Below are 13,012 nucleotides of genomic sequence, written 5' to 3' on the forward strand. Positions count from 1 at the left end.
ACCTCCCATTCTTCTGAATTCCAATGAGTAGAGGCCCAACCTACTCAACCTGTCCTCATAAGTCAACCCCCTCATCGCTGGAATCAACCTTGTGAACCTTCTCTGAACTGCCTCCAAAGCAAGTATATCCTTTCGTAAATATGGAAACCAAAACTTCTCGCAGTATTCCAGGTGTGGCCTCACCAAAACCTGTACAACTGCAGCAAGACTTCCCTGCTTTTATACTCCATCCCCTTTGCTATAAAGGCCAAGATTCTATTGGCCTTCCTGATCACTTGCTGCACCTGCACACTAACCTTTTGTGTTTCATGCACAAGTCCCCAGGTCCCACTGTACTGCAAGCACTTTGCAATCTTTCTCCATTTAAATAATAACTTGCTCTTTGATTCTTTTTCTGCTGAAGTGCGTGACCTCACACTTTCCAACATTATACTCCATCTGCCAAATTTTTGCCGTCAGTGAATATATTGGTATCAATTTTTTCCCCCATCAATAAAAGATGGGAGTACTTTGAACAGACTTTCCTTGCCCTTGAAGATTTTTTAAAATTCTAAAACTGAAAAGTTTAGTATACCTTCTCATCTATCCTTGCTGATTGTTCCCTCTTGAGTTGCTGTTGAAATATTGCCTCCTGTTTTTCTTCCTCCTCCTTTCGTTTTCTTTCTGCTACCTTCCGACGTTCTTCAGCCAACCGTACAATTTCTTCATTTTTATTCCTTTGCTGCAGAGTGGAGTTAAATTAAATTTTACATTAAAAAGTTACCTTAACACTGTTGCATTTAGGAGTTTTTGCCTATCCTTCTTCCACTAGATTATTCAGTTCCCATATTTTAGATCAGCTCTCATAGGCAGGTCCCTTTGTCTTTGAGAATATTTTCAATAACCTTGATATGTCGGTGTCCTTTCAGTAACATGCCCAGGATAACAAAACCTTTTAGTTAATAACTTTTAACTTCTACAATTATCCTGTGCCTCTTAAAGTTTTCTACATTAAAAAAGAGAGGAGTTTAGTATTTGTTATAACTACCTCAACAGTCCCTCCTCCTAAAACAATGGCCTGGATTTTGCTGTACTAATATCATAAGCAGTCCCTCGAAATCGAGGAAAACTTGCTTTCACTCAAAGTGAATTCTCAGGTGACTGTACAGTCCAATACAGGATTTACAGTCTCTGTCACAGGTGGGACAGACAGTGGTTGAAGAAAAGGGTGGGTGGGGAGTCTGGTTTGCCACACGCTCTTTCTGCTGTCTGCGCTTGGTTTCTGTATGCTCTTGGTGACGAGACTTGAGGTGCTCAGCGTCCTAGAAACATAGAAACATAGAAAATAGGTGCAGGAGTAGGCCATTCGGCTCTTCTAGCCTGCACCGCCATTCAATGAGTTCATGGCTGAACATTCAACTTCAGTACCCCATTCCTGCTTTCTCGCCATACCCCTTGATCCCCCTAGCAGTAAGGACCTCATCTAACTCCTTTTTGAATATATTTAGTGAATTGGCCTCAACAACTTTCTGTGGTAGAGAATTCCACAGGTTCACCACTCTCTGGGTGAAGAAGTTCCTCCGCATCTCGGTTCTAAATGGCTTACCCCTTATCCTTAGACTGTGACCCCTGGTTCTGGACTTCCCCAACATTGGGAACATTCTTCCTGCATCTAACCTGTCTAACCCCGTCAGAATTTTATATGTTTCTATGAGGTCCCCTCTCATTCTTCTGAACTCCAGTGAATACAAGCCCAGTTGATCCAGTCTTTCTTGATAGGTCAGTCCCGCCATCCCGGGAATCAGTCTGGTGAACCTTCGCTGCACTCCCTCAATAGCAAGAATGTCCTTCCTCAGGTTAGGAGACCAAAACTGTACACAATACTCCAGGTGTGGCCTCACCAATGCCCTGTACAACTGTAGCAACACCTCCCTGCCCCTGTACTCAAATCCCCTTGCTATGAAGGCCAACATGCCATTTGCTTTCTTAACCGCCTGCTGCACCTGCATGCCAACCTTCAATGACTGATGTACCATGACACCCAGGTCTCTTTGCACCTCCCCTTTTCCTAATCTGTCACCATTCAGATAATAGTCTGTCTCTCTGTTTTTACCACCAAAGTGGATAACCTCACATTTATCCACATTATACTTCATCTGCCATGCATTTGCCCACTCACCTAACCTATCCAAGTCGCTCTGCAGCCTCACAGCATCCTCCTCGCAGCTCACACTGCCACCCAACTTAGTGTCATCCGCAAATTTGGAGATACTACATTTAATCCCCTCATCTAAATCATTAATGTACAGTGTAAACAGCTGGGGCCCCAGCACAGAACCTTGCGGTACCCCACTAGTCACTGCCTGCCATTCTGAAAAGTCCTCATTTACTCCTACTCTTTGCTTCCTGTCTGACAACCAGTTCTCAATCCATGTCAGTACACTACCCCCAATCCCATGTGCTCTAACTTTGCACATCAATCTCTTGTGTGGGACCTTGTCGAACGCCTTCTGAAAGTCCAAATATACCACATCAACTGGTTCTCCCTTATCCACTCTACTGGAAATATCCTCAAAAAATTCCAGAAGATTTGTCAAGCATGATTTCCCTTTCACAAATCCATGCTGACTTGGACCCATCATGTCACCTCTTTCCAAATGCACTGCTATGACATCCTTAATAATTGATTCCATCATTTTACCCACTACCGATGTCAGGCTGACCGGTCTATAATTCCCTGTTTTCTCTCTCCCTCCTTTTTTAAAAAGTGGGGTTACATTGGCTACCCTCCACTCCATAGGAACTGATCCAGAGTCAATGGAATGTTGGAAAATGACTGTCAATGCATCCACTATTTCCAAGGCCACCTCCTTAAGTACTCTGGGATGCAGTCCATCAGGCCCTGGGGATTTATCGGCCTTCAATCCCATCAATTTCCCCAACACAATTTCCCGGCTAATAAGGATTTCCCTCAGTTCCTCCTCCTTACTAGACCCCCCGACCCCTTTTATAACCGGAAGGTTGTTCGTGTCCTCCTTCGTGAATACCGAACCAAAGTACTTGTTCAATTGGTCCGCCATTTCTTTGTTCCCCGTTATGACTTCCCCTGATTCTGACTGCAGGGGACCTACATTTGTCTTTACTAACCTTTTTCTCTTTACATATCTATAGAAACTTTTGCAATCCGTCTTAATGTTCCCTGCAAGCTTCTTCTCATACTCCATTTTCCCTGCCCTAATCAAACCCTTTGTCCTCCTCTGCTGAGTTCTAAATTTCTCCCAGTCCCCAGGTTCGCTGCTATTTCTGGCCAATTTGTATGCCACTTCCTTGGCTTTAATACTATCCCTGATTTCCCTTGATAGCCACGGTTGAGCCACCTTCCCTTTTTTATTTCTATGCCAGACAGGAATGTACAATTGTTGTAGTTCATCCATGCGGTCTCTAAATGTCTGCCATTGCCCATCCACAGTCAACCCCTTAAGTATCATTCGCCAATCCATCTCAGCCAATTCACGCCTCATACCTTCAAAGTTAGCCTTCTTTAAGTTCTGGACCATGGTCTCTGAATTAACTGTTTCATTCTCCATCCTAATGCAGAATTCCACTATATTATGGTCCTCCTGGATGCTCTTCCTCCACTTAGGGCAATCTTGGGCAAGGGATTCCCAGGTGCTCGTGGGGATGTTGCACTTTATCAAGGAGGCTTTGAGGGTGTACTTGAAATGTTTCCTCTGCCCACCTGGGGCTCGCTTGCCGTGCAGGAGTTCCGAGTAGAGCGCTTGCTTTGGGAGTCTCATGTCGGTCATGCGGACGATGTGGCCCACCCAACGGCGATGCTGTTAGCACTCACCATTATTACTGGGTAAAACGGACAGCAACTTCTGGTGTCCGCTAGTGCACAGTTAAATGCGTAAAGTTTCTGTCAGTGATACCCTGCTTGTTTACAGGCTGCACTGTTGCAGTCTTCAATGATGGAATCTGCACAGAAATCACTGGCATAGCACGAACTTAGGCTAATTACCCACGATTATCGTACTAAAGACCGATGAAAAACGTATGCATTGTTCAATCAGGAATAACTGAGTTTTTACTACTGAATATCTTCTCTGGCCCTGAAAAATTAATTTTACAAATGTAGGGTCTCATTCGTTTACTAAACAAATATCTGCAAGATTAATTTTCTTGAGAATAATTTTTTATAGTTTCTATATTTTGCTCTTTTATGTCTTTCACTTAATCCCGTGTGCATGATCCAATCTTTTATTTCGCTTCATGTACACTTATTTAAAGGTCATTTATATTTCCTGTTTTTTTTACTTCCTGCTTTGCCGTCTGTAAGGATTCTTCAATCTGATTGGTTGAACAGCTTTCCTGCTGCTTTGCCCGCTCACAGATACCACAGATCTCCTGTAGAGAGTGGCAAATTCAAACAGACGGCGGAAGACTGGAAATCTGCACTGACAAGCCGACACAAAGTCCGTGGGCAGCTTTATGCGAGGTGAACAGTGAAAACCATTCCTTCGCTGCTCACAGCAAAATCAGAGCAATTATCTTTATTGCAGTCAACTAAACAATTACATTTTGAAGTCAACAAAGTAAGTTGTTGTTTTTTCACAGTGGTGAATATTATGATCAAAGTGTGGTCAAATTATGAGAAAATTATACATTTGCATCCAGAATCAAGCACTCTTTGGTTAAGTTTAACAGACCCAAAAGCCTTTCCACAACCCAGCATAACTTGGACCTCAACCTCAGAAGCAGTACTTCGACTGCAAAATAGTGTTATTGCGATTTGCCGTGCTACCTTGTGGTCTCCAGGTGAGTGCCTAATCATAGGTAATATTTTGGTAATTTATACATCACCCAGTCCCCTAAATAAGTATAGCTTATAAGTCTTCCAGGCAAAACCTGAAAGTTAAAAATAATCAGTTCTCAACACGCAAGGAGCCAGTGAAGTGTGAGGCCAGAAGAGTGTGGAGTTTAGCCTCAGTAGTAGAAATGATTCGGACATGAATAATTACATTTTCATTTATACATTGAACTATATTTTGAGTTTTAAATGACTTTCATTAAAATACATCAGTATTGTTTCCTAGATCCATATGTTTCTAGTCCAACAAGGAAAGGTGCATTACTTGATTTAGTTCTGTGAAATAAAATGAGGCAATTAACTGATGTAGTAGAACAATTGGAAAATCATAGAATCATAGAAATTTACAGCACGGAAGGAGGCCATTTTGGCCCATCGTGTTCCAGCTCTTGGTCTGTAGCCCTGTAGGTTACGGCACTTTAAATGTACATCCAAGTATTTTTTAAATGTGGTGAGGCTTTCTGCATCAACCACCCTTTCAGGCAGTGAGTTCCAGACCCCCACCACCCTCTGGGTAAAGAAATTTCCCATATCTCCTTTATATCTTCCCCCCAATTACTTTAAATCTATGCCTCCTGGTTGATGACCCTTTTATCCAGGCCCATCATAATTTTACACACCTCAATCAGGTCTTCTTCCCTCAGCCTCCTCTGTTCCAAAGAAAACAGATCCAGCATCTCCAATCTTTCCTCATAGCCAAAATTCTCCAGTCCAGGCAACATTCCTGAAAATCTCCTCTGCACCCTTTCCAGTGCAATCACATCTTTCCTGTAATGTGGTGACCAGAACTGCACACAGAACTCCAGCTGCAGCCTAACCAGTGTTTTATACAGTTCAAGCATAACATCCTTGTTCTTGTATTCCATGCCTCGACTAATAAAGGCAAGTATTCCATATGCCTTCTTAACCACCTTATCTACCTGGCCTGCTACCTTCAGAGATCTGCAGACCTGCACTCCAAGGTGCCTTTGTTCCTCTACACTTTTCAGTGTTGTACCATTTAATGTGTATTCCCTTGTCTTGTTAGACCTCCCCAAGTGCAAATAGTGATCCCAACATTATTAAGTTCAAAGTAAGAATAAAATTGGATAATGCAGAGACAAAGATAAGGTGTCTCTCATAAGGACTGGACAAAGACAAATTCTGGTCAGATAAAAGGCCATCTTGCCCAAATTAACTGGCCAGAAAAGTTAGCAACAGATCAACAAAGGGAAATTTTCAACTAGAAGGATGGATTAAAATAATGTAATTCTCAGTAAAACAAATTCTCAGGAAAACAAACACTAAAGGAAACAAAACTTGCTGTTACAACTCCTAAAATGTCACTGCATAGAGGATAGTAGATAATTGCGGAGCAATGGTAAAAGCTTTTTTTAGCTACGTTAGAAATCAGAGGTGTGTTAAAGACTGTAGAGGGCTGCTGAAAGGTTTCCCGTTGGATAGCAGAGGTATTAAATGATTCTTTGAATCAGTCTTTAATGGAAGATGATGCTCACCTATCAGCAGGAAGTTGCATGGTTAGAAAGAAAATTCAAAATGTTAAAATAGATGAAGATATCGGCCCTGAATTTGCGATCGGCATGACGACTAACAATACACAATTAATATACCATCTACTGTATATTGTACACAGCCCTGTTAGGAAGTGCATCCTGCAAAAAAATGGGTTACAATCAGCAAATGCAAATTGCAAATCATTGTAGATTGCCATTTTTGTTCTAATTTAAATGATGGGAATGGTAGCATTTTTATTTTTAGATGTCCCAGAGTCAGCTGCTAGCTGAAGCTAACCACAGATGAATTTGAAAAGTTTTCTTTTTGATTCAATGTGAAAACTATTTTTAAACGGTTAATGCCGGTTACATATGTTCGGTCGGAGGGGAAAGAGAGAAAAATGTCAAGTAGTGTGAAACGGAATAATTTAGATCAAATTTGAGATTAACGTTAGAATTTTTTTCAGAGTCAGATTGAATTAAATAGAAACTGAAATCTATATAAAAGAGAGACAAAGAAAGGTCCCCGGTGGTCCCATTGAGTTTATCCTGAATTTCACTTCTGGTGCATTGGATTGGAAATAACCTGGAACTTAGATACAAGTTTCAATGAAGGAGAAAGCTGTAAGAAATGAGTGATTTATTGCAAATGTGACCATTAAGGCTGGCGAAAGCCAAATAAATAGTTTATAAGCTAAGAATCAGGAAGTAAAAGAACCACCACCTCATGTAATCGCAGGTTCATATATGCACAACGGTGTGCACCTGGGCTCCACGGGGAGTACCCTGCGCGGAACTCTGCAGCATTTTAAAGGAAGTTCTCGCAGGTAGTAATCACACGCGGATTTACTTGCAATGTCGGCAACGTACTCATTAGCTTCGCGCCGATCGCAAATTCAGGCCCATAATCGTACATAGAATTATCAACTGCCGGCCCAGATGACATCTACGCAAGGGTCCATAAAAAGATGAGTCATGCGCTTTGCGAGCACCTTGCCCACATCATTAACAGCTCGCTAGAGTCAGAATAGATTCTTCAGACTGGAAAAATGTTCATATAATCCAAATTTTCAAAAAGGAAGGCAAAGCAGTAGCAGGGAGCTATATGCCTATGAGTTTTACTTCTGTTATAAAAAAGATCCTCAAAGGGATTATGAAAAATGCTCTATATGGCCACCTTGGCAGAGAAGGAATCATCAAGAACATCATACACGGCTTCTGGAAAAGGAGGTTGTGGGTTACTAGTTTTATTAAATTTTTTGAAGAGATCACTTGGTTGGTGAAATGAGCCCAATAGATTACCTGGATTTTCAGAAAGTATTTGATAAGGTACCTCACAGTAGGTTAATCCACAATCTAGATCTGCAAACAGATCAGGACATATTGGATTGCGTGCACATTGATAAATTACTTCAATTTGATAGGTTAGGGAGGTTCAGAGATCAGGTATATAAAATAGGCAAGTAAAAGAGGTTAGATGTCAGTAAGTTCTTATTTTCCAAGGGAATAGTAGACCTGTGGAACAGGCTGCTGGCTTGCATGGTAAGCGCTGATTCAGTATACATTCAAGAGAGCCGGACTGGTTCCTGGCTGTACAAATACGCGTATATACAAGTGCAGCGTCCCAAATCATGAACCCCCGGGACCGAGGTCATTCCGGATTTTGGGTTTTTCCGGACTTTGGAACGCCTTTCTGACGTCACGAATCCGGAAACTCCCGAGCCCAGGTTCAGGTATTTCCGGATTTTGGAACGTCAGAAAAGGAGGGGGAGGGAGGTACATACCGAGGAGCTGTTCGGGTCGTCCGGGGCCCACCGAGGAGGTCGTCATGGGGCCAGTCCCGCCAAGGATATCGTCAGGCGGGCAGCCGAGGAGGTGTCTGCGTCGGGCGGGACCCGCTGAGGAGGTTGTCGGGCGGAGCCCCACTGAAGAGGTGTTTGGGTGGGGCCCCGCTAAGGAGGCTGTTGGGCAGGGCCCCGCTGAGAAGACTGTCGGGTAGGCCAGCCCGCCGAGGTGTTCGGGTGAGGCTGGCCACGCTGAGGAAGCGTCAGGCAGGGCCCCGCCGAGGTTGTTGTCATCATGCGGGACCCCGCCAAGGGGGTGTTCGCGCGGGCCAGCGAGGACACCCCGAGGTAAGGGCGGCGAGGCGAGGCCCCGAGGTCGGGCAGCAGTGAGGCCCCGATGTCGGGCAGGGTCGCCCGGTCTGGATTCTGGAACATTTTACAGTTTCTGGACGACCCTGCCACGAATTGTCCCGGAGTCCGGAATATTTCGGATCTCCGGATTTTGGATACTGCACCTATATGTATATACACATATACATACACACACATATACATACGCATATCTAAGTATACACACACACACACACGCATATATACGTGCGTGCATATACACACACAATGCACACGCACACACCCCCGCACCCACACGCATAGGCATAGACACACGCATGGATACAGGCATACCCACACACAGCATGCATACGCACACACCTGCAGATGCGCACACGCATAGGCAAACACACGCACTCACGACGCATATGCATATACACACAAGACACATATGCCTATACACACACACACAAACACACGGACATGCAGACACGCGCACACAAGCATACACAGACACGCAGACATATGCAAACGCACAAAATATATATATGCATGCATGCAACCGTACATATATGCACACGTGCACATATACACACGTGCACGCATACACACATTTACGTGCACGCACATGCACACACACCATAAGGACTTTTGCTATGAGCATAAGAACACAAGAACATAAGAAATAGGAGCAGGACTAGCCCATTCAGTCCCTCAAGCCTGCTCTACTATTCAATAAGATCATGGCTGATCTTCTACATCAACTCCACTTTCCTGCACTATCCCAGTATTCCTTGATTCCCTTAATATTCAAAAATCTATTGATCTCCGTCTTGAATGTACTCAACAACTAAGCATCCACAGCACTCTGAGGTAGAGAATTCCAAAGATTTACCACCCTCGGAGTGAAGAAGTTTCTTCTCATCTCAGTCCTAAATGGCCGACCCCTTATTCTAGGACTATAAACCCTGGTTCTAGACTCCCCAGCCAGGGGAAACATCCTCCCTGCATCTACCCTGTCAAGCCCTGAAAGAATTTTGTATGTCTCAATGAGATCACCTCTCATTCTTCTAAACTCTAGAGACTAGAGGCCTAGTCTACTCAATCTCTTCTCATAGGATAATCCCCCAATCTCAGGAATCAGTCTGGCGAATCTTCATTGTACTCCCTCTATGGCAAATATTATCCTTCCTCAGACAAGGAAAACAAAACCGTACACAATACTCTAGGTGCGGTCTCACCAGGGCCCTATATAATTGCAATAAGACATTTTTATTCTTACTCTCTTGTAATAAAGACTCCCTAAGCAAATGCTTTATGCGGAGCTCCTTCACGGCAAACGAGTCAAAGGTGGGCAGTGGAAACATTACAAGGACACCCTCAAAGCCTCCCTCATAAAGTGCGACATCACCAGACACCCAGGAGTTTTTGGCCGGAGATCGCCCTAGGTGGAGAAAGTGCATCCGGGAGGGCGTTGAGCTCTTCGAATCTCAACGCCGAGAGCATGAAGAGGTCAAGCGCAGGCAGCGGAAGTGGCAAACCAGTCCCACCCAACCCTTCCCTGGGCGACTGTCTGTCCCACCTGTGACAGAGTCTTTGGCTCTCAGCCACCAAAGAACTCACTTCAGGAGTGAAAGCAAGTCTTCCTCGATTCCGAGGGATTGCCTATGATGATGACTCAAATTCTCTTGTAATAAAGGCCAACATTTGCTTCCTTAATTGCTTGTGTATCTGCATGTTAACTTTCAGTGATTCATGTACAAGGACACCCAGGTCCAACATTTCCCAGTCGTTCACCATTTAAAAAATATTCTGTTTTCTATTTTTCCTCCCAAAGTGGGTAACTTACCATTATATTCCATTTGCCATGTTCTCGCCCACTCACTTAGCCTGTCTATATCCCCTTGAAGTCTCTTTGCATCCTCCTCACAACTTACATTCCCACCTAGCTTTGCATCAGCAGCAAACTTGAATATATTACATTTGGTCCCCTCATCCAAATCATTGATATAGATTGTGAATAGCTGCGGCCCAAGCAGTGATCCTTGCGGTACCCCACTAGTTACAGTCTGCCAACCCAAAAATGACCCGTTTATTCCTACTCTCTATTTTCTGTCCGTTAACCAATCCTCAATCCATGCTAGAATATTATCCCCAATCCCACGAGTCCTAATTTTGTTTAATAACCTCGTGTGGTACCTTATCGAATGCCTTCTGAAAATCCAAAATACACCACATCCACTGGTTCTCCACTCATCTATTCTGCTAGTTACAACCTCAAAAAATGTTAACAGATGTGTTGACTTTGCCCAATCCTATTATTTTCTAAGTGCCCTGGCTTTAATAATAGATTCTAGGATGTTCTCTACTACTGATGTCAGGTTGGTCTGTAGTTCCTCGTTTTATCTCTCCCTTCTTTCTTAAATAGCGGGGGTTACATTTGCTACCTTCCAATCCACAGAAACTTTTCTAGGATCTATGGAATTTTGGAAGATAACAATCAATGCATCCACAATCCCTATAGCCACCTCTTTCAAAACCCTAAGATGTAGGCCATCAGGTCCAGGGGATTTATCGGCATTTAAGGCTTCCCTTAAAATGCCAACTATATCCTCGCTGGTTTAAAAAAAAAGATTTCCCCACCATAAAATTTCCCGCATGTTGGATAAGTGGTGAGTGACATTCCAGCAACTATTAAACAAATGGAGTTAAGTTCAATCATATCCTTGTCTATAAAACAGAAGGCTACCTCCTCTTCTTTACGCCGTTTCTTTTCTTGCTCTTCTTCAAACTCTTTTGCAATTCGTGCCCTCTGTTCAGCTAAGCGTTTCTCCTCTTGTTGCTCTTCAAGTTTACTTTTTTCACGTTCCTCCTCTGCCTTGCGTCGCTTCTCTTCAATCTGGAATGCATTAAAAACAAATTCAAAAGCGGTTCACTTGTAGCTTTTTTTAAAAAAAGTAGCTTCTTACTAGAATTCCTTGTAGTCCCCAAGGTGAGGAAAAACTTCACCCTTAGGGCTATTTCCCTTTAAATTTTCAAGTTAGCTGGCCATCCCAACTTTGCTGCATCAGATCATCATGCTAAGCCGATCCTCAGTTCTTTGCTTAGTTTTAGTACGGGTACATTCAGTTCTAGATTTGGTGCTCAAAACTCATCAATTAATTTACACATAAAGAATAACAATATGAAGCGTATAAACTGCAGAAAATAAAAATGTATACACAAGTTATAAAAGTATAAACTTCATTCCCTGGAAAATGGTTTGGAATAACTTTAGCACATGGAGCTTTGTTCATCCCTAAATTAGTTTTTGAATGTCATCAATTTCAGAAATTGAAACAATAGAACCTCAAATATTTTCCATAATGGTAGGAGCCTCCATAGCAACTAACACAAATTGACAGCTAATTTAATGCCCCTACCAACAAATTATTATATACTGCCTTTAGGACTCACCTCTGGAGCTGTGGTGCCATGAGAGTTGAGGGAAAATCTTTGTCTTTTTACTCCAAATGCACGAGGGAGCTGTGAGCCAGCTGATAAGTTGTTGCATCACCAACTAAACTTGCTGGCAGGCAGACTACTCCGTTGGACAGGCCACGTCGTCTGCATGACCGACACGAGACTCTCAAAGCAAGTGCTCTACTCGGAACTCCTACACGACATGCGAGCCCCAGGTGGGCAGAGGAAACACTTCGAGGACACCCTCAAAGCCTCCTTGATAAAGTGCAACATCCCCACCGGCACCTGGGAATCCCTGGCCCAAGACCGCCCTAAGTGGAGGAAGAGCATTCGGGAGGGCATTGAGTACCTCGAGTCTCGTCCCCAAAAGCATACAGAAATCAAGCGCAGACAGCAGAAGGAGCGTCCCCACCCACCCCTTCCTTCAACCACTGTCTGGCCCACCTGTGACAAAAACGGTAATTCCCGTATTGTCACCTGAGAACTCACTTTTAGAGTGGAAGCAAGTCTTCCTCGATTTTGAGGAACTGCCTATGATGATGATGACTCTGATGCAAAAAAGCTAGTATCCCCAACTCCTGTAATTCAGATTATCTTCAAAAAATATCTGATAATCAAAAGCATTGGGGTAGTTAGTGTGTGAGCAATCAAGGTTCCACTATATTACAGTTTTATCACCTCTTCATATTTCATTCATCAAATGGAAGTAGCATTTGGTCGACCTATATGGCATTAGCTTACTCTGTAAACAGTCCAAACATTTAATTGTTGCTTGTGAAACAAATACTTTTGGAAAATCTGTAATTAAACAGAGATTAGCAAATTAAATTCTGCTGTGCAACTCCTTGTGTAACTCCCTGACTGGCAGGAACCACCAATGAAAGTTGGAGCTCACTCGGCCCTCACAGGGATCAATTTTTGAGTCAAAGCAGAATACATGGCAGAGTGTCTGTAATGCATCTACTTGGAGTAGTCTTGGGCATTACGGTCTTGATTTAGATCAAGCTGGGCCAGTCGGTGTAGGTCTTCAAAGATCTGCCTCAGGTACAATAGAGAGAGCTTTGTACATTGAGATTTAAGAAGTCAGGAAAAAT

The 13,012-nt window shown here is 43.3% G+C and overlaps 1 protein-coding gene across 4 annotated transcripts in view; it reads right to left on the bottom strand.

Moving 5' to 3' along the window:
* The window catches only part of LOC139274688 (centrosome and spindle pole-associated protein 1), a 355,670-nt gene that overhangs the window by 78,999 nt on the left and 263,659 nt on the right, over positions 1-13,012 (bottom strand). For all 4 annotated transcript variants that reach the window (XM_070891381.1, XM_070891368.1, XM_070891373.1 and 1 more), the window contains 2 exons: positions 11,206-11,355; positions 575-721 (listed from right to left, as the gene is read on the bottom strand). In XM_070891381.1, the coding sequence (XP_070747482.1) occupies positions 575-721; positions 11,206-11,355 (297 nt within the window). The remainder of the gene's footprint in view (positions 1-574; positions 722-11,205; positions 11,356-13,012) is intronic.

The sequence above is a fragment of the Pristiophorus japonicus genome, chromosome 1 (genome assembly GCF_044704955.1).
Source record: "Pristiophorus japonicus isolate sPriJap1 chromosome 1, sPriJap1.hap1, whole genome shotgun sequence".
Lineage (NCBI taxonomy): Eukaryota > Metazoa > Chordata > Chondrichthyes > Pristiophoridae > Pristiophorus > Pristiophorus japonicus.